The sequence below is a fragment of the Channa argus genome, chromosome 16, assembly GCF_033026475.1.
Source record: "Channa argus isolate prfri chromosome 16, Channa argus male v1.0, whole genome shotgun sequence".
Taxonomy (NCBI): Eukaryota; Metazoa; Chordata; class Actinopteri; order Anabantiformes; family Channidae; genus Channa; species Channa argus.
Genome location: NC_090212.1, coordinates 11,334,155 through 11,357,738, shown reverse-complemented (window position 1 = coordinate 11,357,738; position 23,584 = coordinate 11,334,155). Strand labels below are relative to the sequence as shown.

The following is a 23,584-nucleotide window of genomic DNA, read 5'->3' as shown; positions in this document are numbered from 1 at the left end:
GAATAAACGTCATGTGCAAAGCCTCCATAAAATCTTTGCTTTTTGACTTTATAATTCTAATCGGGGAGACATTATTTAAATCTAATCTGAATTTTGAGATTTTGTCTTGCTGTCATAAAAAGTCCTTTCGTCTTATCCTGTGAGTTCTGGGTCGCCACAGCGGATCATTTGTGCGCATGTTGATTTGGCCCAAATTAAGTATTATTACCAATATACATTATCTTCACCAACGCTGATCCCAGCACACATTATTCAAACTTTTCGTAATTCCGGTCGTAATTCACTTTTATTGTGAAAGTATAATTTACCCTCCCGGAAGTTGGGTTTTACTCTTTGCAGCCAGTTCCTACATTAGGATTCATGATGTCCAAGTACAAAACAGTAATTTGGCCTAAAGTGATTTTATTTGGGGACTCGATCACTCAGGTTAGCTTCTGCTTTCAATTCTATATTAAACTGTGTGATATTCTGCATTTCTTTACATTACTCAGTCAGTTAGTTAGTTAGTTAGTTAGTTAGTTAGCATGGACTGCTAGCTTGCTAACACAAGTTTGTGGTCGGCTAATCAGCGAGCCAGTGTTGCCACTGTTTCCACTGTTGCTCTACCGTTTTTAATGTTCTTTCTTTCAGTTTTCATTTCAAGCCAACGGTTGGGGGACAGAAATTGCCAACCAGCTTGCGAGGTGAGTACTTGTTCTTTTTTGTGTTGCTTTTATCTAATTCATTATATTTCCGAGCCATCTAGAATTATGAGTGAAATTAACATTTTTAGGATTTTGCTACGTTATGTAAATAATTAAACTAATATCACATTGACAAATATATTAATGTGATTTATTTTTCATCCAGAAAGTGTGATGTTGTAAACAGGGGCCTGTCTGGCTACAACTCCAGATGGGCCAAGATAGTTCTTCCTCGCCTCATCAGCAGCCACAACTCAGCAGACATAGCTGCTGTTGCTGTCTTCTTTGGAGCCAACGACTCTGCACTGGAAGGTACAGTTTCACTGACAGCTGGTCATTATTATGCCACATATTTTAGTGGCATAATCATAGATCAGACCTCTACATCTTTTTAATAACAAGAAATTAAACACTGTCAGAATTTGATTTTGATACAGTATATATGATGATTTTAATAAATTTTTTTTAGGCGCTGCCAGTTAAACTTTATGCATCCTTTCAACATCCTTCCAACTCACAACCTGCTTAGAATTAGTATGAAGTGTAATTAAGAAGCAACTTTGTATGTATGTGTAGTTCAGTACATGCTGGCAATTTACCAGGTACAGAGAGACTAATATTTATGTAATGGGAAATTTTTGATTTAAGTAATTTGGAGCTTTGCCTATGCTAGGACCTTAAAGGACATCTCATCTAGATTACAAATACTTACTATAACCTGCCCATTACAAGTCCTTCAGCTTTACAGAAGTGTTTTCTGATGTCGTACACAGCACATCAAGCTTTAGCAAATACCAAATTGTTCCTCCTGAGGTTACCTAAAATGATTAATATAGTCATTTCACATACTGTCACTCATCGTTTCTGTGTTTTATTTTTCGTCCATCCACTTGATCCAGATAAAAACCCCCAGCAGCATGTCCCTCTGCAGGAGTATTTAGAAAACCTAAAGGAAATCAACAGGCTTCTGGCTTCAGCTGGAGTGCCAGCAGACAAAGTTATCTTCATTACCCCTCCGCCTATTCATGAACCATCCTGGGAGAAGGAGTGCATTTTAAAAGGTAACAGATTCATCATTATTTTCACTTGCTGTTTCCCTCCCACCAGATATTTGTAGACTTCCGGCGTACAAAGATCCTTCAGTTCTACTCCATTTCTTCCCAAGGATGCCCTCTCAATCGCCACAACTCAGTAGCAGGGCAGTATGCTCAGGCCTGTGTGCAGGCTGCTCATCAGTGTGGCACGGACGTGTTAGACCTCTGGACACTCATGCAGAAAGATGGACAGGTAAGCAGTAGTAGTTGTTGTTGCTGCTATTCAATAATGTTATCTTAGAAGTCTAAGATAACAACATAATCATTCAGACACTTCATGTCTTAACAATTTATTTTAGGTATTTGAACTAGGAAAAATTGAACTTGAAAAATGAAAAGATTTTTCTACACGACACTTTCATTGTTTGTCATTTTTATAGAATCTAATTGCTTTTGTTGATTTGCATTTTAGATTTTAAAGTAATATTGTATACATTCATACACTGGATACGGTGCCCCGTTTTATCTAGAGTAGGGCTGATGCAATTAGTCTTTAAACAAAGTGTTTTGAATGGATGATTAAAATTTGAACTTACACTTTAAGGCAGAACTGGTAAGAATTTTTCATCCCGCTAATCTATTTAGACATTTTTATATATTCATCCATTGATACGTTTCTTTTGTCCTCTCCTCCCCAGGACTACACGATGTACCTTTCTGATGGGCTGCATCTTTCAGAGAAAGGAAACCAGTTTCTGGCCCAGCACCTGTGGGGGCTGCTAGAGAGTCGCGTGGCCAACCTGCCATTTATCCTTCCTTACTGGGGAGATGTGGATGCCAAGATCCCTGAAAACAGTCTGCTCTGTGACTAGTAAAGAAGTGGTTAGTGGATATTTATTGAAAAAAAATATTTCACTGGGTTGGACTTTTTATCAAGAGCATGACACTGGACCATCAGCTGCTTCATTGTTTTATCATATGAAACAAGGAAGCGGCTGTGATTTGTTTGCCAGTATTGTATGTCGAATACAACACAAATGTTTAAAATCCGCAAGATTTTATTTCTGAGACATGTGTAGATAATGCAAGCAATAAACTTAAAAAAAGATTTTTATTTGCATTGAAAGATTTAAAAACATACATTAGACTGAAGGAGAGATCAGCTGCTTATTCACAATTTACATCAATCCTGCAATGTTAATGTTAGATATTTTAGCTTGACCTACCAGTTAAATACATATTTTGCACCTATAACATGTAACAGTGAACAGTGGTGAGACAGCATTAAATAGGAGAGGCTCACAATAGTACAAACACAAAACACCAAGCAGAACAGTTATACGCCTCAGGCAGTATTTTCCAAAATGGAGTCCAGGATTGTGCAGATTCACAATATACTGGGATTATTTTGTTAATAATGGCTGCTTAGGGACAAAAATCAGAAAAGGCACCATGTTACCATAACCATCAAGACTGAAGTCTTGGAAGTGAATAGAACATTAGAGCTGGGCAAATAGAAAGGCAATACTGAAAAGGATACTGCTTGATCCTTGCACAATTACAAAGTCCAAATTTACAATCTGCACTATATAGAAGAAACACAGGAAGTACTTTTATAAAACTAAATAAAAATTCCCAATGAAAAATATTTAAGTGTTGTTATGACACAGATGTTTAGGATAAGATTTCAGTTTCCACTAGCTTAACGAATCACACGGATACAACATTTATAGTAAAATATTTCACCTTTAAGTGTTAGCATAGCAAACCTGTGAGGTTTGCATTTGAAGACAGTACTTCATGCCCAAGCATAGAAAATGTAAGAGACAATGCTAAACAAATCAAATGTGTATTTTTTCTTTTTTCTTTAAATACTTATGGTCCACAGTCAAAGCTCACTTTTTTTGACAGAGAACACCAGATAAAGCCTTGGGAGTCATTAAATCCCTGTTTATTGACGTTTTCAGGAACGTAAGATAAACTAAAAATATAATCGGCTACTCGGTGGTGACACACTTACTTTTATTGTGTTTGGGAAAATACCTCGCAATATATTTGATTCCACAAGACGTTCTCCATTGCCTGAAATGCTACTCCAGTCAGTCAGTTAAACAACAAATCAGACTTAAAGAATCTCTAAGCAGCTGCTAACTGTGACTTGGAAAGTACTAAGAAAAATGCACATTATGCTAGACGTATTATTACGTCCCTTAAAACACCACAGGTTTCATGTGCGTGTTAATGCCGTTTGCTCTCAGCACTCTGTCTCTTTGCTGTCAATGCAGTCCTGCCTCTTGAGGCGCCGCCGGTCCCTGGCTGGCAGGTTCTTTTCTGTCATATCCTCGTAGGAGGATTTCGTAGCCGACGAGCAGGCTCCTGCGGTTGTTAAATCGCCCAACTGGCCCTCCTCTCCCAGGTGAGAGTCGTTGCTCGGGTCCTCCTGGATGGTGGCCATCCGCAGTCCCCCTGTGCTGTCCGGGGTAAGGCCGTAGCTCGGGCCGGGGGCCGGGGTACTGTTGTTGACCACAGCAAGGGGCCCGACCTGGTTCAGCTGCTGATGCTGCGGGGGCAGGGAGGAGGGCGCGATCCGGCCGCCGGAGGAGAAGGGAGGCTGCAGTGGCTTGACGATGCGCACGGATGCTGACTCGAGGCTGCTCAGGATTTCCTGACTCTGAAGAACAAGAATGACCCGTGAGACAAAAGGACATAAAAGCAGTCTTTTACTGAGGAGAGATCCATTCCTTTATTACTACATTTTGACTAGTTGTGTCTACTAAATATATTACATCCAACAGTTTTATCACCTACTTTTTATTTCTATGATACTTTAAGAGAAATTAACTTAATTTGAATTAACTCAAGTAAAAGTGAGAATGAGAAAAAAAAACCTTTCTCACAGTGGACATTTTGATCTTACAAACAGGGATGTGTCTAACAATAACACTGGCTACAATTCATTTAGAGGATGGCTCACTCACTGGCAGACCAACATGGAATCAAGCATCAAGCAGGATAATGGTAATAGTTGCTCTTCTAAAACATCAAAATGTGAGCTAGGAGAAAGGTCTATAGAGGAATGTAGCCTCAGCCTCCATGTGTTCTCAGTCAACCCTTTACACAGTGCAATCATTACAAAAGAAAAGTAACAGGTGAAAAAAGACATTACCCTGTTCTAGCTGTGGCTTAGAACAGCAGCAGATGCAAACATAAAATGTTGAAACACACTGCTTTGGTTTTCACAAAAAACACAACAAGGTGTAACCCATTTTAATCTCTGTTTGAATACTCCTTAAATGCAATCTTGCATTCTTGAGGTAATTTCTGATCAGACAACTCTGCATTGATGGCATCAGTGCAGAGAACGCACGTCTTTTCAGTCACGTTAAACAGCTGGTTTGGATTTGAGCCTCTCTCACTTAATCTCTCAGAAGAAAGACACAGGTGAGTTTCGGAGCTGGAAATGTGCAGCTCGATCAGTGATTACATCAAGGAGAAAGTGACTGCAGGAGTATCCGAAACGTGGGCCACTGACCATGCATTATCATGGACTCCATGGCAACGCAACACCAAGCCACGGCACGCACTCACCTATGGCGGGAGCTCTACTACACACTTCCACCATCTGCTGCAGTTCCAATGAGAATGGAAAGGGCCAAGGTAAAGAGTGATGGACAGGTCATTCACAGCTTGAACCCAGCAGTGACAGTGAGGCCTTTTCTGACAGATAACCTTTACAACTGGTTCATACCAATGGTTTCTCGTTCTCCATTTTAAGACTGTGAGGCTGTCAGTTCTGTCTTGGGAATCTTTGTTATAGGACAATGATTGTTTTCTCACACAATTGTCAAATTGACAATGTCAACTTACAAAATGCATGTTCTGACTTGTCAACCCAGTGACAAGAGCACAGACAAATACAAAGAATACAATTTCTTTTGTGGAATACCTATTCTAATGCTCATAGCTAAGAAGCTGATTTTGTATTGAATAACTATTTTCTGCTATTTTAGATTTGATTTTCGGCATGATTACAGTTTTTAACATTACATTGCTAGAGTTTTAAAGCCTTATTTACGCATTGTGAAATACAGACAATATTGGTGTAAGAATGCAGCAAATAACATTTTAAATGTTTTACAATTTAATCTTTAGGATAATTTGTTGATTTTGTCTAAACTGATTTTTTTGCAACCCCTCAATTTATAGCGAGTGAGAGATGACGCAGAGGTCTCAACAAAGATTCAGTTTAAAAGTTTACACAATCAACCTCTAGGTTTCCCTGCAGTTCAGTGTTATAAAGAGGTCAGACTTTTCAAAAAGCGGCGCAGGATTATGTTAAGTTTAGTTAGTGTAACAACAATGCTTAGTGCAGAAATCATAAGTAATCATTTGAGCGGTGAAAAACTTACACTTGGAGGGTAGTAAAAGGACTTTGTGTTCTCCTCATACTGTTGGTCAAGTCGCTTGTCCTGCAAAAAAGCAAAAACAAAATCATTGTAGCTGGTAAAGAAGAGAACCAACTTAACTACAGAATCCAAAAAGAATGGTTTATTACCCACACAGACACTGGTAACTAGTGTAAACTGATGTCCAACAGTTTCTTACCACACAGTGAACCAAGATACTGAGAGGAACCCAGAAGATTAGTGAAAACACCAAGACTGAGCCAACTATGTTATCAGCCAGGAATTTCCCTGATGGAGAGGGGAGTTTGGTGATAATACAGACAATACAAACTGAGTCTAAGCTCAACTAAGCAACAACTCAAAGACATTATCAATGTGAAATACTATGACCCATTTAAACACAACTTAAAAGATGAGTCTAGACATTCAGCATATATGTTTATTAAAAGCACCAACTTACCAAATGTGTTAATGTCCAGCTTGTCAATAAAATCCCACAACCTCTCGATCACATCCTGTACCTGCCTCATGCACTTTCCCTGTTTTGCAAGAGAAAATTGACACTATCCAAGATCCAAAAAAGCCCAAATAAATGAACTCATTGTAACAGTCATATTTTTCAAGCCATTTACATGTTAAGATCCAATAATAAAATAAAATACTAATAAAATACTTTGCACAATGTAAATATGGTACAACCAGCTGTCATCACGTTTAGGAAAAGGACAGATGTAAAAGGTTGGGCTACTTACGGTCTCATCACAGAAGCCCAGAGTGCAGGGTTTGCCTTTGCGAAGGAAAAGGAAACTGCCATTTGACTGGATGAAGGGAGAGCATTTGCTGTCTTTTCCCCTGCAGCACACTTTACAGGAGTCCTCAGTTTCTTGAAACAGGAGAGGAGGTTTTAAGTTCTATACCAAGCTATTAAGTAATTCGTTCCTCAGAATAGTGACTAAAAGGTTCATACAGATATTACCAAGATTATAAGACTGACATAATAGCTGAGTATAGAAAAAAAAACTTTCCAGGAGGTACAGAATTGTTTGTTTGTTTTTTTTCTTTTATATGTCCAACAATATATTTTAAGTATTTTTGGTGTGAGCTGTTTCACAGCAGTATTCTGACTGCTCCGATTCAAAATGTTACTTACACAACCAATTTCTATCTTTTATAAGTTTTGAGCTCTTGCAATATTTCCCCTTATCCTTTCACAAATTACCATTGCAGGCGCAAGACTGAAGGTGCTGCACAGCTTCGCAGAAAGGCTGGCACTCTCCTTTGCGACACCGGCCGTTATCAACACACACAGTGTTGTCAGCTGCGTTTTCAGGAGGTGGACATTCACTGCTGTTTCCTAAGATGTGAAGGAAGCCAGTGTGAAAAAAATTTTAATAAAAATTGTCAATTTAAAAAATGTTAAATACCACTGCAAAGAGCTCCCCCCATTGTTCGAGGAAGTATTCATGTTAGACCAGCAGGGGGCAGTCACCTGTGCAAAAAGATGTGCCTTTACAGGTAGCACTAATGGGTTCCTGGCACCTTGTTTTTGCCTGCTCAAACTTGCAGTTCTTACAACATGGGCTATTTCTGTCACTGTGGAGAGAAAATAAATGTGAATGTACACATTTCTTTTACCATCTTAAGTTTAACTGGTTAAGCTGATGTTTGAGTTATTTTGAGGTGTGTGTTTTGTAACACTGATCTCCCTTTCAGATCCCATACCTGCACTGTGAATCCCGTTTGAATTTGCAGTCAGATGAGCAGCAGGGGTCGTCATTGAGATGGAGTAGCCCTGGGTCACACTCCTCCCCTTCCTCCACTCTGGAGTTTCCACATACCTTACTGTTCCTCTCCTTGAAGCACATAGGAGCCTTGAAACGCAAAGTCTTTCCTATCGAGATTTTGCTGCAGTTGGAGAAACGCTTTGAGAGGGAAGGGGAATCACATGGGTTAGACTTAACTAGAAGCAGATACTTTTCCCTGATGGGGAAATTTTTTTTTTTTGAAATCCTAGATTGAGAACTAGTTTTCTTTGATGCTGAATTTTCCTTTAGTTTCACTCACATAAATAGGTGCATAGATAACATGTAGTGTTTGTGTTTTTCAGAAAACTGAGCATGAATTTGAACCCAAATAACTGTTTTGTGGCCTTTGTTTTTATTTGTTTTTCCCCTTCTACTCCTGAAATACCATTTGCATTTCATATTACACTTAATATCATTAACTTAATGTATCCTGTTAACTGATGGAATAGCTTACATATGATGCAATTATGCAATAGTAATGTTTTTTAAAATATGTTGAATACAATTTTGTACCTTGTTGTTGATGTGGTCTCCACTCACAGCAATAGGGTACATGACAAACTTCCCTCCTTGGTCATCACTGGGAGCACAGTAAGGAATGTTATCAGGGTCGTGCTCTGCTCCAAAGTTGTGGCCGAGCTCATGAGTGGTCACTAAATCTGCCTCCTGATGGGAGACAAACACACTAGTCTTACTCATGGTAAAGCATTCTATTTAGCAACACATGCAGGACTACTGGATCTACTTCATGCAGGTGCTAATGATATATTGCGTGGTTCTCACATAAGAAATCTTATGTCACTAATAATTAGTATTATTAGCGTTAGAACACTAACGCTAATAATACTGTTTATACTTACAGTAAAAGAAGCAGATATAATAGATATTACAGATTAAAGCTCACTTTACAATCCAATCCAATCCCCTCCCCCCAAATTAGAGGACACCGTAACTGATTTTGAACTTGCTTTTTTTTTGTTCTGGTTTGGGTACATTTAACTTGCCAATTACTTCCCTATATGAAAATCTCTCTCTACTTCTCTCCTGAAAATTGCCTCCAGATGGCGTCATTTTGAGGAATTTTCAGTTCAGTTAACGTCATCTTGTTGTTCACACTATGAAGTTTGCAATTACGGTATTGTCGAAGACCATGCACAAGCAGCTAGAGATAATGATAAAAGATAAAACAGACCTTTGTGAGGATGGTTTTGCCATAGTTCTTGGTGCTGGTCAAGCCTGTGTTGAGGTAACTGGGCTTCTTGACAGTGGTAGATGGATAGTAAGCTACAAATACACACAACAGAGTTACAGTCTACCAAGGCTGTACTCATGCTCATTTTGGACAAATTTTAGAATGTAGACACATACTTGGTTTTAAAAACACGACACAAACAGCAAAACAGAGCAAGGTAACAGTACATTATTTGGCTGAAGTAGCTGTAAATATTGCATTAAGAAAAAGAAGAACAACAACAATAGGTTAGTTATAAAAACAAGCCCATTTTGTCACTAACATATGTGTCCTTACGTCTTGGGCAGAGGCCCCCCAGGGCATTAAGTTTGGATGGGGCCACATAGGCCAGCCCCAGTGTGCCCTCATCAAAATCCTGGTAAGTGAATAGGTGGGCCAGACACACTGTGGAGGCGTTGTCAGCAATGTCTGAACTGAATTGCTTAGACGGGAGAAACAAAAGCAATAACTAATTACATTTGCACAAGTTAAAATCTATTTTACGGATATCAAAAACATTCTACATTCTATATCAGAACTTCATTCAGTCTCCCTTTCCTACCTCTAGAAGTTTCTTCACATCCCAGACCTCTTTTCCTCTCACAGGGCTGTTCTCCATGTTATAATGGACCCAGCTACTGCCAGCTTTGCCCAGAGGAGGTTTTGTAGGCTCCTTGTTTATTATGATCTGGGATGATGACCAAAAACCACATAATTGAACAATTCCTAATGTTTAATTATGAAATAACCCAAATATAAGCATTTGAGCTAGGTTTAGCATACGGCCTTATGATGAATGTTATATTCATATAATTGGTGGTACATGTTGCAACTAAAATAGAATTCACATAAGATTTTTCTCAAATGACTCACACATAATATTTACAGAAACGTGGAACATACTGTAGGCCATCAGAAGTGGCTGTCGGACTGTATACCGTATAGTAAAAGCTTTATTACTAATACTACAAGTAGCAGGATTTGTGTTCTAAACAACAAAATTTTCCTGAAAGTGCTGATGTTTAAACGGGGCACAACTTCTTGCCATTATGGTGCGGAAGATTGGTAAATAACTTGAGTAGCTAAATTAATGCATATATTTTCAGTGAGAAAAGCAGAGACTCTCTTAATGACAGTGTATCCGTTAATTTCCAAAGCCCTTGGAACAAATTAAATGACTCTATGAGACAAACACAAAAGGTTTTAGTTGCTCATAAACATGGCGCTCTCATACCCACTGAGGGGCTGTGTTATTCTCAACTTCACTGCCCGATAAAATATTTTATAGAAAACAAAAGCTTACATACAGCTGGTAGCAGTGTAGTCCAATACCACAAATTGATCCAGAAGTCAAATTTGGCAATGTACAACAAACAGACAGGCATACATACCTGATGGATCTGAACCCCATAGCCTCTAAATTCATCATCCCAGGTTGTGTTCCTATAAATGTCATCAACTCGATCAATCAGCTCAATCTGAATTGAGAAAATAAATATAATAGAGCAAAATAATAGATATAAGAAGTATCCAGTATAAATTACAGATCTATGAACTTTCAGGTGTCAAACTAAGGTGTGAAAATAATTCCTCTTAGGTTCAACTCAATTAAATACCTTATGCATGTAAACATGGTGAATTTTTCTAGGTTTTTCACGTAGGATAAAATAAAAATCAGACCAGGTAATTAAGAGTGATGCTTTCTTGTCCACGGCCCATGTGTTTAAAGAAGCGGTAATCTGCAACCAGCAGCAATGTACAGGTATTCTTCTTATGGTCATGGACCTGTCTCTTCTCTCTGTGGTGGAACTCTTTAAAACACAGACCCATAGGAAATGCATATTTAAACTTATATGTCAAGGATACACTTACATAAAGGCAGACATCAAGAATTCCAACAATGAGGTCATGCAACAGTATCCCATTGTTAACTGTCCTGATTTTCACATTTAGCTACATCTTCTTATGTTTGCCTGTGAACTCTTTAAGTCAGAATTAAACTGTCTTTCCTTTTAAAGTAGTGACCAAAGTGCATAATAGCAAAGCTAATAATTTCTGCCATTTATTCTGTAACAGATGCCAACCACAATAAAGTAACAGCAATATCACACAGTTTCCTCACTCTTGCTAGGTTCAAATATCTAGCTTGAGCAGTGGGTTTGTGGTACACTCAACAGTCTTCACTGCTACCACATAATATTATTGTTCCTAATTGTTCCTATGACTGAATCAATGCTCATACAAGACCTTACATTAGTATCAAAACAAATTCAAATGTAACTTAATTAACAAGTGCAATCTGTCATCTTTCAAGAGTTACTTTTGAATAAAATGAAAAAATATGCTGCCATATATATTATACACACACAGGAATTTGATACTCAGAAGTTCTGCCAGACTGCCTCATAAATTTTTACATGAGAGTTATTTCATTTGAACATTACATCACACTATACACTTGGCTGAACACTGTTCACCAGTGTAGGTGTGCGCTGCGCCCTGGCTTCCACAACAAGCGGTGGGAGACCAGTGACTGACTACTCAGAGTCATCTCACTGGGCAGCAGACCTCGATGAATTTTTATGCCTCCTCCACAAGAACCTTCACCTTAACTCTTCTCCCCAGTGAGCGCTTTCAACCAGGAGCCAGTGAGAGCTGTGTTAGGTATCTCCTCAGGCTTATTATTGCTGTTGTATACTTTATATTTTCAAAGTACATAATCTCTCTCTTTTTGTTTTTTTTTTTACATAATACCACTTGATTATGTATTTGATAGACTAGGTTTTACAAGAAAAAGCCTCCTGTAAAGTTAATGTTACAGAATGTAACACCCACCTTCTTTGTCTTAGTAATACAGTGTCTTCCTTCTTTCACCCCATCTTAAACCATTTGCTATCACCCTTTTTTTTTTTTTTTTTTTTTTTTTTTTTAAATCTACTCATTACCTTCCTTGTGCCTGTGAAAGTCCCAGTCCTCCCTGGGAGTCTGTAGAAAAAGGTCCTCTGCCTCTGCTTGGACATAACCACACACTTTTGGAGAGGCAATGCGGCTCAGATTCTTGATGTCATCAGAGCGATAAACCAGCAACCTGCCGTCAGTTGGGGAGTCAGTTGTAAATCTCCATAGGGGCTGGGTGGTCAAAAAAATAAAAATAAAATGAAAAAGAGAGAGATTACTCAGGGAGGTTAAAGAAGAGCAGAGAGATTAAAACAAACAATTCAAGGCAACAAAAACAGAGAAAATGTTGATACAAAGACGAGTACGGTATATTGTGCTTTTACATACCTACACTTTATATTGGGTGAATGAGAACAGACAGCAAATATTTTCCCTATGAGAACATTACATAATTGACTCAATCAATAATTTTCCCCTTCTCCAATATATTTTCTATCAGTGACTGTAGGTAGGAACTCTACTTCTAAATTAAAGCAAGAAACCACCAATATTATCAGAGATGCCAAGTTGAGCAGGTGCACATAGAATAAGGCAATCTGTAAGTATGTTAAAGAAGCTGCAGTTAAACGGATAAGCCATTTCATAAAAAAAGGTAACAGCTGACCGCCTTCTCTAGAGTATAAACAAAATAATTACAGCTGTGCATTACCTCTATGTTATATTCTCCTTCATCAGTCACAATGTGAGCAGAAAACTCATCTCCATCTATGTGTGCCTGCACATAGGAATTTTCCTCTCCTGTAAACACAATACAATACATGTTACTATTTTTAAAAGATATTAACATATACAAACTTACTACAGTAATCTGTAAAGTAAAAATGTGCATGCATTATCACAATATAATGTTGCTGATAATACAAGTATGTTACTGAATTTATACATGCACACAAACTAAAACTATAATAAATAATCCACTCACCAACAACATGTCCTTTGAAATAGTTCTGAAGTTGAACATCATAGTTCTTCTCTCTCCCAAGTTTATCAACAAATACAGCTCTGAAGTTGTCAGTGAAAAGGTCTGTGTTGGTGGTCAAGTATAGTTTGAAATTCCTGGAAAGATGAAATTAGTAAGACATTTATTAACATATATTAACATATTTAGTTATATTGCATACCCATTGTAAACCTCAAGAAATAAGAGTGGAAGAGTTGTTCCTTTGATTGGACGGATTAGTATGGAGGTTGTATCTGATTTAAAACAAGCATCATTCGTGAACACTCGTGTAACCACAAAGTCAAAGACATGCATCATGTATCAGGTTTTTTCAGAGTTTATCCTGCAATTTTTCTGAAAGAGTTTGAAATGCTAATATTATTTGCCTGATGTGCCACATTTGCTGTAAAAACCCACATCTAATGTTACCTGGCTTTTACGCTGGAGTTGCACTTCAAAAAGGGACTAGGGCCGTACCAGGGTACTAAACCAAGTCCAGACATATGCCAAAATAGATTATATGGAGGGGAAGTGTGAATATGATATACACTGCATTAGAAACATCTACAAAACTATGGATTTCTATAATCATTTCTTGGTTTTATTCAATGACATGTTGGTAAATGGATAGTAAAAACAAATATTTTCATATTTAATTACAGAATAATGGCCAAATCAAATTTGCATGTTAAACGTTACTTTCAGCAATAGCTGTTTGACAAATCCAGGGCATTCTACTGATCTACTACTTAAAATAAATTAATGTCCAGTAAACAAATAATTTTATAGTTTCCTCCATTGGGAGAGTCACCTAAATGGCCACTTATATAGCGCTTTTATCCAAAAAGCTTTATAATGTTGATTCCCATTAACACACACACACACACACACACACACACACACACACACACACACACACACACACACACACACACACACAGGTGGCTGCCATGCAAGGTGCTCGCTTGACCCACTCTGAGCAACTTGGGGTTCAGTGTCTTGCCCAAGGACTCTTCGACATGTAGCCGGGAGTGGTGATCGAACCCATGACCCTGTGGTCCGTGGACGATTGCCTTACCAACTGAGCTACGGCCACCCAGTCACCTGTCATTTTCAGTGTAAAATAGAAATAGAAATACAAATTGCCAAACAAAAATGGCTTTGCTTAGAAACAATGTTTCAGCCAGTCTTCACTTTTCTTAAAAATGGAACATTACTTTCTACAAAATATATCCAGGAAATTAAAGATTTCTTTAAAAAGATTTACACTATAGTCTACAGAACCAAGCAGCAACTGCATCCAATCAGGACAGAAGATGCAGTAGAAGGCCCAAGTGCACACCTGTCCAAGAAGGCAAGTACTTATGAGTGTCCTCCTTGAATAACAGATGCCTAACTACCCCTAAGGTGGCTGCATCATTGAATAAAACAAGTGTGTACAGACCCTGTGCTTACAGATACTCAAGTCATCTGGCCTCATAGGCAGAGTTTGCCAAGAAAAAAACCCTCACTGGGCAACGACTGATCAGAGAAAACTTCATTTTGGAGCAAAACAATGACCCAAGCATTCTTCCTGGTGATGTAAGAATTATCTGGAGAAGAAAGCAGCTGCTGGAATACTCTTGGCTTGTCTAGTTCAATTACCATATCTGAACCCCACTGAGCTTGACTGAAGAATTTAGGGACACTGGCCACCCAGCACAGTAGACATTTGGGGAGGTCAGCAGAAGGACTGGGAGGCAATCCCACCTGAATATCTGCAAAAACTGATCAGTACAAAGCCACAGCATTATCGGGTAGTTGTTGCTGAAAAGGGCTTTTATTTTGTTAAAAGTAAAGTTTAACATGCTGATTTTATGTGATCATATTCTGTGCTTTAATACGCTTCACTAAATCTTACACTAAATTTTTCTTACTAACCAGTAGTCTTCTAAGTACTCATTCTTAGCAATTATCAGGTAAACACATCTTTTGATCTTAAGCCAAAATGTCTTCCCTGTTACAGCGAAAACAAATTAATGACCTTGCCATTCCGATATGGGCTAGATATGACGACGTTGCTGTACCTGTGCAGGGCTCTGAAGCTCACCAGGCGCTCCAGGTGGGAATGGGTGTGGACGTCCCTCTTTGTCAAGGAGTGTAGCTGAATGCCTGACAATGGCAGCACCTCAAAATCTGACAGGATCGAGTTCAACGATTCTGGAGGACGTAAAGAAGCGATACGAATCATACACGATCACGGACAAACACAGTTGATTGAATATTTAAAAGCAGAAGCTAGAGTTTCACTTCCTGGACTCATATATTCTAGTTAGTTTGTTGTTGTTGTTTTTTTAGCGTTTAGCCATGACTCCGTGATTTGACATATTATAAGGTAAATAATTATTTATGGCAAGTAATACTAGATTAGTTATAGTCATTTATCGTTTACGCTCGTTAGCTATTCAAAAGACAGTTATGCTAACGTTAGCGTTTACATTGAAGCTAATATAACTTGGGTTAGCTTGATAAGTTACTTGCCGAACTCTGGGCTTTCTTTGTTCTTCTCCTCTGTAGTAACTCTTGACTGAATAGCACCGTTGACTAAACAAGGAACCACAAAAGCGATTAACACTATGGTCATCATTTTCAGGCAGCTCCCTCAGCTATTGTAGCGTTGTCATTATCAGAAGTTTGTTAGTTTGACTGGACCGCTAACGTTAGCCGAGCTACCCGGAAATGTTCCCCGTGGAAACATCCGTTTTTAGCCAACGTAAATGGCAGTGACGCTGTATGCTGATGCGTGACATCCCCCACCATCCCCTGAAAATAATTGAATGTCACACACTAGAAGTGCGTCAATAAATGCCAAATCCCCGAGCAATGACCTGCCTGTATGTTGTTTTACTTAAAAGTAAGCAAAATGTACTTTTATCATAAATTTAAATACTGATTCTGCATAATGATTGCTTGATTTTAGTAAATGGCTGAAGTGCTTCAGTGGCCCTTTTTTTTAAAGTTTCTATTAACAGTTCAGTTTATTTGAATTTATATTTATCATCAGGGATGTCGTTCATCTATATCAATCAAACTTGTTTCTTCAGACTTTCTATATCCATTTTATGCTGATATTCTTCACTAAAATAACAGATTCACACTCACGCTTCTCCCTAACTGCTGCTGTGTGTTTTTGATCCAGTAAACAGACATTACCAAAGGAAATAAGATTAGTGTAACAATAAGGACTATTTCATTAATTTAAATATTTTACAAGAATTATAAATTCAGGGAATTCAAAGCATTACAATCTCATTTTAATTAAGTAAATTAAATAGAAAGTTAGGACTTGGTTTATAAAATGTTTTATTTATGTTTAACATTGCTGATACATAGGGATTCAAACAGTTCCACAAAGCATCTGGGGACTACAGTTGAATGAATAGCAAAACAATAGTGGTCCAAATTTCTAATGACAATCACTGGACAGACTAACAAATCACCCTCTTGTAGGATGTGTACAAACCTGTACTGAAAATTACTCAACTTGACACTTTGACTTGTGTTACAGCAATTGTTCCCATTCCAGTGTAATATTTCAAGAGACATGCATGACAACAGTTGTCTTCTTCCCATTAAAAAGAGTCCCTGCATTTGGTCAGACAAACAAGCCCCACCATCCCCCCCACCCCTCCCAAAAGACATGCTTCAGTGAAAAAGTGGCATCAGAACCAGGGTGGAAAGTGAGAATTTATCAGATGGGCACTACTTGGCTGTATATTTGTTGCCAGTATGTAAAGTGCACTGGCTTTCCCTGCTTCAGCTGCTGTAACCGTACCACATTAACTGTAGAGACAGACACACCAAATGAAGAGGAGGAAAAAATAAAAATAAAAGTTTCATCCTTTTATATTAGGGGGAAAAAAAAAAAAAAAAAAAAAAACAACCTCTCAGATGATGTTATTTAGACTTCCAGTTGTTCTGACTTAATCCTCTCTACCTCCAAACTGAGCTGGGAATTCGATACCATTGTAAAGCTATCTATGCTTTTCTACAGCTGAAAATGCACAAATGGGAAGGCCAGGACAAACACAAACCAAAGGAATAGAGTTTCTCTTTTTCACTAGATGTCCAAATCTGCATTGTGAAAATAATGCTTATTTTTATTTATTTCTTTACACAACTCTTTTCAGCAATGAGTTTCATTGGGACAATGTTTGAGTGGAGCAATAAGGAATGAGGGCTGTGTAAAAAGTTATTTTTTTCCTTTTGTTGTTTTTGGAGATGACCACAACACTGACGGCTTGTTGGTTCAGTTCTCGTTCTCAGCACCCTCTCCTCCTTCTCCACCATCGCAATCTTCAGTAGCGGTGTCTGATGTCCATAACTAAGAAGGGAAACATTTGTTTAGAACGAAGTGGATTAGAGAGAAATATGCAGATTCCACTGCCATTTATAAATATTGATGTGTCCATAAGGGAAAAATCCCTTATGGAAAACAATGTCTAAAACTAGCACTTTAATACCTTTTTGAAAATGTAGAACAGACATTTTTGTTTTTAATGGGTGACTAAAAGTCATTATATTATTAATATTAATCTTTACATTATATTAGTTTATATTATATTAGTTTATTCATATACTTCATATATGTCGCTACTATTACACAACATTGATCTTTTTTGTGCCATGTAAGAGAAAAACACTCACTGTCAGGTTGTCTCTGAGGAGCTGCATGATAAGCGTACTGTCTTTGTAGGAGTCCTCATTTAGATGGTCAAGCTCTGCAATGGCATCATCAAATGCCTGTAAACACAAATTAATATGTTAACACTTAGGGTACCACAAACAATTTAGGGTAATTTTGGTAAGTTCACTCACAGACCTTTTTGGCCAGTTCACAGGCTTTGTCTGGGGAGTTGAGGATCTCATAGTAGAAGACTGAGAAGTTAAGTGCCAAGCCCAAGCGGATAGGATGTGTGGGGTCCATCTCAGTCTTGCTGATGTCAAACGCTTCCTGGTATGCTTGCTGTGAGTTTTCAATGGTCTCTGGAGAAAAAGGCAAGAATAAAAACAATGAGTCCATGTTTATACTGACCAAGGTTTAGATTGTAACAGTTCTCGAAAATCATGCTTTAAAGTTTCTTGTAAAAGCAACAGAAATTAACCATTTTGACCATCTGGATTGATATTTATCCGTCCAATTAAAAATGAAAACAGACCTATACATATTGTCAATGATTTTAGATGTATTGATGGAAGGATTATTACCTTAGAGAGCATAAGACTAGTGATGGTGTTTTTCTTTTCAAATCTGATAAAGAGCTAAGACCAGCAATAATTTTTTGATTAAAATGTATTGGCTGTTAAGCGAAGCCAGATCTCTTAGTCCTCTGTGCCAAAAAGCTGCACTGTTCAAATTGACTGCTGCTACTGCTGTTCTGGAAGTTCTTTTCTAGTTCCCAGATGTTTTATAAAATTACTTTCTGGAAAATTAACTGCATTTTTTGTAGCTTTTAATTAATAATGAATATAATAATATAAAAAGATGTTTTATCCAATCAGAAGACTATTAAAAATAAACACATTGTGGCACAGTGATGAATACGCCCATACAACGGTTCAGTTTTGGAAAATGTAATGTTACTTGATGGTATTGGAAGGCTTTTGGGAACTAATATTGTGGACATAAGCTAAATGCAACAAATTAATAATGCATAGGTAACTTATTATTTGCATACAAAAAAGAAACAGCAACTTAAAATTTACAATGCTGGTGTAAAATAAAAAGATGTAAATAAATTCACTTGATTTGTCATCCCCAGTTGCAACTTCAGCAAGGTATCTGTAGTAATCCCCCTTCATCTTTAGATAGAAGACTTTACTCTCAGCACTTGTTGAGTTTCCAATTAAATAGTTATCCAGCAGTTTCTGTGTAGAAAAAAAAAGAAAGAATTAGTTGCACAGCGCAAACAATGAGCATTAAGACTCATCAGAATAATTAATGCACTTTGGCATCTGGCTAATAGTTCAAGACCACTAACAGAGCAGTTACTATATTTGCAGAATGGAACAAATTATGATGAGTGATCTTTCCCACTCCCGCAAATACTCAAGAAAAATGGTGGGGCTTAACCTTAAGTGTCCCGTTATCCTCCGTCCACCAGAGAGCACTGCTCCCTTTGCGCTTCATAGTTGCTCAGCTCAGTGATTAATGAGTATAACTCTGGTGCCCCATTGGAAATCTAGTGCAATTGTTCAGTGTCAAGTAAAGTTGCTCTAAATGAGCCAAAACCAGGCCATGCTCTCTATTACGTCCCATGTTGTCTTCTGCCCCAGATTTCAAACCACTTTTAATCAGCATTATGCTTCTCTTAGAAACTGTATTTTTGTATTAGTGCTGACAGCAGTCTTATTGTTAATTTTAAATGACTTGGCAATCAAGCACTCTATTTAACATACCCACACATTTTTACAAGTCTAGGAAACAACGAAATTTTGCCCGTGTTGTGTCATACTCAGTTATTCTGCAAAACCACAAAGTTCAAATAAGGGCCGCACTTGGGTCTGTGCATACACATTTAAAAACTGAAATCTTTGTTTCGTTTACAAATTACACAAAAGACAGCACCTAAAGGAGAATTTAAACCTGGATGTTCAAAGTGTTTACCACTGCAGAAAAGCTATCTGCAGTTTATACTTTTTGATCTACACAATACCTAGCCAAACAGTGGAATAAAAGACAATGTTAAGATTCAAATCCTAACAAAGATAATTCAGTGCCCATTTTAATGCATAGTGCACACTTACAGCTTAAAACCACAAAACAATTTAAAAAACTAAATATAAAACAAATGTTACAAATCAAATCCTGTGACTACACTCTAAGTCAAGTCTTTCCTCTTTCAGTGGACATGAGAAGATTACTGGAGCTAATCTGTGTCAGTGAAACCAATGCTTATGATTAAGTTAACAGATTTAGAGATCCGATTAACTGTTTAACTCTGTGCTTTTTAACACCTCAACCTTAATGACAGTCCTGACTTAGAAACAAAGCAGTGCTGGGAGAGAATAATAAAAATTCCTAATTCAAATAAAATCTCTCTTTACTTTTAAAGCCCAGAAGAGATAAGATGCCTTAGTCTGAGCAAATCCCACCCCAGTGGCAACTCGTCAGTCATTTACTGCCATAATTTTGACTCAGCCAGAACACGTTCATGTCTTAAACATTTGTCATTCACTGTATACTCCCCACAAAAGACAAGATGATGAGTAGCTTAGCTCTCAACGCATTCAGTTACCAGTGCTAACGAGAAAGCACAAAAACTTGCTGGATAAAGTCTGACTATGTGTGTGTCTTTATATGTCTAACATAATTTTATAAATACTTGTCAGGCATTGCAAAATCTCTCATTGTCAATTCAACCAGCAACACTACAATTAGCTATAGGATTTTAGGTTTAAGTTGGGTTTTAGTCCTTTTTTCGCTGCAGATATGATAACCTGGTTATCACAATAATGAAATTATATGCCACCACTAAAATACGAACTGTACCCCAGAAAAACAATTGAAAGAACCTAATTAACATTCGTTTCAGATGTCAATGTACAGTCTTAGAACAAAATTTTACATTGTGTATAGAAATCAGAACCTAAACAACCTATTGCCTCTGCTGACTCTTAACTGAGAACATCTTTCTGCTGAGATGCAAGTCTGTATGGTTTCACAATCTACTATGCAGGAAATCAAGACAGAGGGCACACAACTAGCGTACTTGTCTATTGTGGTCTCTGCTCTTTTGCTGTGGGTGCACAACTAACCTCCCAGACTTTTGCACACAAGTTAAGGCCTGTGGACAGACACACCCTCATCTGCTGACAAACCCTCAGTCAACACTTGCTAACACAGTTACTGAAAACTGAGTCAGAATGTGCATGTCCACATTCTCATGAACAAACATAGGAAGCTGGTTAAAAACTAATGGCTCATAGATTTAATGTCTATTTTACAGCTGAGCTTCCACCAAGATCTCTAGTAATAATGTACAAGCACAGCATGGCGCTGTGCTGTTGCACCACATTAAGCAAGAGGTGAAAGCAGCCCCCCCAGTAAAGCTTAGCTTTGAAATATGCCAACTAACAACTGAAGGCATTATCGTTTACACAGTCTCAATTATCTTTTTGGGGTATCTTTACAAACTGTATTTTACAACGAATATTTTATGATGAGCTGTTTATGCATTTAAATTCATGCACTTGGCTAACTGCGTTTCTATCTGCCAGATGGGACTGCATGGATACTGAAAGTAGCAATGCTTTATAGACCACAGGGTGTATATATATATAGCATATCTTTCCTGTGTGTGGCCTGAGTTTTCTCTCCACCCATTCAGACACACCTTGCTTGTGTAGTCACTACGACCTTTTTTCAGTTCACACCCTCACAAGGTTTCAATCCCATTGTTCTAAATGCAGATTCCCAAAAGACAGGAACAGTGGGAGGACTACATAATGCTTCCTTGTCCTCTCTGGCGTTAGAGGCCATATTTATGTAACAAAGAAGCTCACAGGAAACAAGGACATTTGACACACATTGAGCTAAAATAATCATGCATCACTAGGATGTTTGTGTATGCATTTGTTTCATAACAGGCCGTTACAAATTACATACAGACATATAAACAAATAGGTTCAGCAAATATAGGTTCCTCTACATTTTTAGTTATGCTTAAATGGCTGGGATACTTATTATTACCATTATTCACTTTTAGCAATCACTGATTAAAGGGGGTTTCAATTAAATTTTTTCCATCATCATATATTCATTATAATTTGAGCAGCAGAGACTGAAGACAACTCTGCCTTAGGAATATTTTTAGATTTCACATGCATGGTTCCTTGTTTCACAATATTTAATACTTTACCAAAACGTTGTTGCAGATCTCTTGCAGCTCTTTCTCCACCTTCTCCCGATACTCCTTGACCATCTGCTGCTTCTTCTCGCACCCCTCGGTCTTCAGTCCAATGCTGGACATCACCCTCCATGCGGAACGCCTCGCCCCAACCACGTTCTTGTAGGCGACGGACAGCAGGTTCCTCTCCTCGTTTGACAGCTCTCCTCCCTTCTCTGTAACTTCCTTCATGCACTCTGCCATGTCGTCGTAGCGCTCAGCCTGCTCTGCAAGCTTGGCCTTCTGAATAAGATCCGTTCTATCCATAGTTTATATATTTTAGGGGGCTGAGAAATAATAAATCCGAGGGATATATTACAGTCAAGAACTGCTGAATTGACGAATATCTGCAGCAAGGCGATGTTATTCCCCACAGCAACGTTTCGAGCTGCGAAAAGGAGTTGATACAATTACTATGCGTCGACAAAACAATGTGGAAACGGAGGGCAAAAACCTACAGATCATGTCATAAAAGAATAACCTATTACTGTTAGTTTGACTGTGTTGCTATCTAAAGAAAAGCACATTAAAATATCGTCGACGTTAAGTCAAACCCTAGAAAATTGCTTTTATATACATTACGTTTAGTTTACGAAATTACCAGTTCGCTTTGAATATCACTAACGTACACATTTTTTATTAGCTTGATACATAAAAACGCGTCAAAGCCAACTAAGGTTAACGGCGACCATCGGAAGCACAGATCTGCTGGCAAGCTCCGTTTCACAAGCAACCCGCCACAATGCAGTCTGCGGGTACTAGCTGTAAGTTAGCAAGAGCTAGCTGGCGCTGGCTGCATCGGCCACTCCTTTCATTAAAAAAATGTCACGTTAACGTTACACATACAAAAACACTAAACATGCCACGTGTTTTTTTTTTACTGCGTCGAAATCAACTACAGATCACATACTTACATGGAAAAAAAAATTACTAATAGTTTCTCACCTACAAAGGTCCAAATTTGCTCCACAAAATGATCAGATTTGAGCGATTGGACAGAAAGGCAAAGAACGGCAGCAGCAAAAATCCAACTAAACGTGCTGATATTGGGTGGTTCGTGTGGCTGTCAACTCTCCAAAGGTAAATGGTAATCTCACTTGATCGACAGGGCGGTTAGATCGTGTAAACCAATAGTTGTTTAACGCGGGTGAAAGAGGCGGGCTATCAAAGGTAGTTTGACAGACCTGAAGGCTGCAGCGGCTGGGGCCACGGGGTTTCCTCCAATTAGAGCAAGGGATGAAGACGTCATCCCATTGCCATGGTAATGCTCTACCAATCACTGCCTGCTTCACACAATGTAGGCACTGTAGGAGGGTGTGGCACTAACGTTTCTTAAGTTTATATCTAGTTATGGTTTACCATTCTCTCGTTATATGAAATAAATGTACTAACAAGCACTGTTTTTATAGCTGATTTCAGGTGTCACACATTTTTCTCAGTCGTAGAATGCCATAACTTGAAAGCTAGGCAACATGCCTGCTACCTAGAGCAGCTTTGGCTTAAAGGGTAGCTTAACAAACCTCGGGGTTGGTGGTTCAATCACCAGAAAAACACTGAACCTGCTTAGCCAGTAAAAGAGCTGTGAATGACCAGAACAGAG

General features: G+C 38.2%; 3 protein-coding genes across 4 annotated transcripts; 1 reads left to right on the top strand and 2 right to left on the bottom strand.

Moving 5' to 3' along the window:
* Positions 1 to 270: 270 nt before the first annotated feature.
* On the top strand, positions 271 to 7,953 carry iah1 (isoamyl acetate hydrolyzing esterase 1 (putative)). Of its 2 annotated transcripts, XM_067479783.1 has the most exons (7): positions 271 to 426; positions 631 to 683; positions 850 to 995; positions 1,583 to 1,744; positions 1,849 to 1,970; positions 2,416 to 2,599; positions 7,837 to 7,953. In XM_067479783.1, the coding sequence occupies exons 1-6, from the start codon at positions 361 to 363 to the stop codon at positions 2,587 to 2,589; spliced, it is 723 nt and encodes a 240-aa protein (XP_067335884.1). In that variant the 5' UTR covers positions 271 to 360; the 3' UTR covers positions 2,590 to 2,599; positions 7,837 to 7,953. The 2 variants fall into 2 exon arrangements, with proteins under 2 accessions (XP_067335884.1, XP_067335883.1); XM_067479782.1 differs by lacking the exon at positions 7,837 to 7,953 and having other exon boundaries at positions 2,416 to 5,862.
* Positions 2,810 to 15,800, bottom strand: adam17a (ADAM metallopeptidase domain 17a). The gene is made up of 19 exons (XM_067479777.1): positions 15,578 to 15,800; positions 15,124 to 15,256; positions 13,040 to 13,173; positions 12,767 to 12,855; positions 12,105 to 12,288; positions 10,840 to 10,970; positions 10,551 to 10,637; positions 9,722 to 9,847; positions 9,457 to 9,601; positions 9,121 to 9,212; positions 8,442 to 8,594; positions 7,846 to 8,045; positions 7,613 to 7,716; positions 7,343 to 7,477; positions 6,876 to 7,006; positions 6,584 to 6,662; positions 6,323 to 6,411; positions 6,127 to 6,186; positions 2,810 to 4,388 (listed from the first exon to the last, which is right to left on the bottom strand). The coding sequence occupies exons 1-19, from the start codon at positions 15,681 to 15,683 to the stop codon at positions 3,972 to 3,974; spliced, it is 2,595 nt and encodes an 864-aa protein (XP_067335878.1). The 5' UTR covers positions 15,684 to 15,800; the 3' UTR covers positions 2,810 to 3,971.
* A 581-nt stretch (positions 15,801 to 16,381) lies between these two features.
* Positions 16,382 to 23,090, bottom strand: LOC137101389 (14-3-3 protein beta/alpha-1-like). The gene is made up of 6 exons (XM_067479781.1): positions 22,930 to 23,090; positions 21,958 to 22,372; positions 18,841 to 18,964; positions 17,919 to 18,082; positions 17,744 to 17,839; positions 16,382 to 17,420 (listed from the first exon to the last, which is right to left on the bottom strand). Exons 2-6 carry the CDS (start codon positions 22,249 to 22,251, stop codon positions 17,346 to 17,348), a joined length of 753 nt encoding a protein of 250 aa, XP_067335882.1. The 5' UTR covers positions 22,252 to 22,372; positions 22,930 to 23,090; the 3' UTR covers positions 16,382 to 17,345.
* Positions 23,091 to 23,584: the final 494 nt, after the last annotated feature.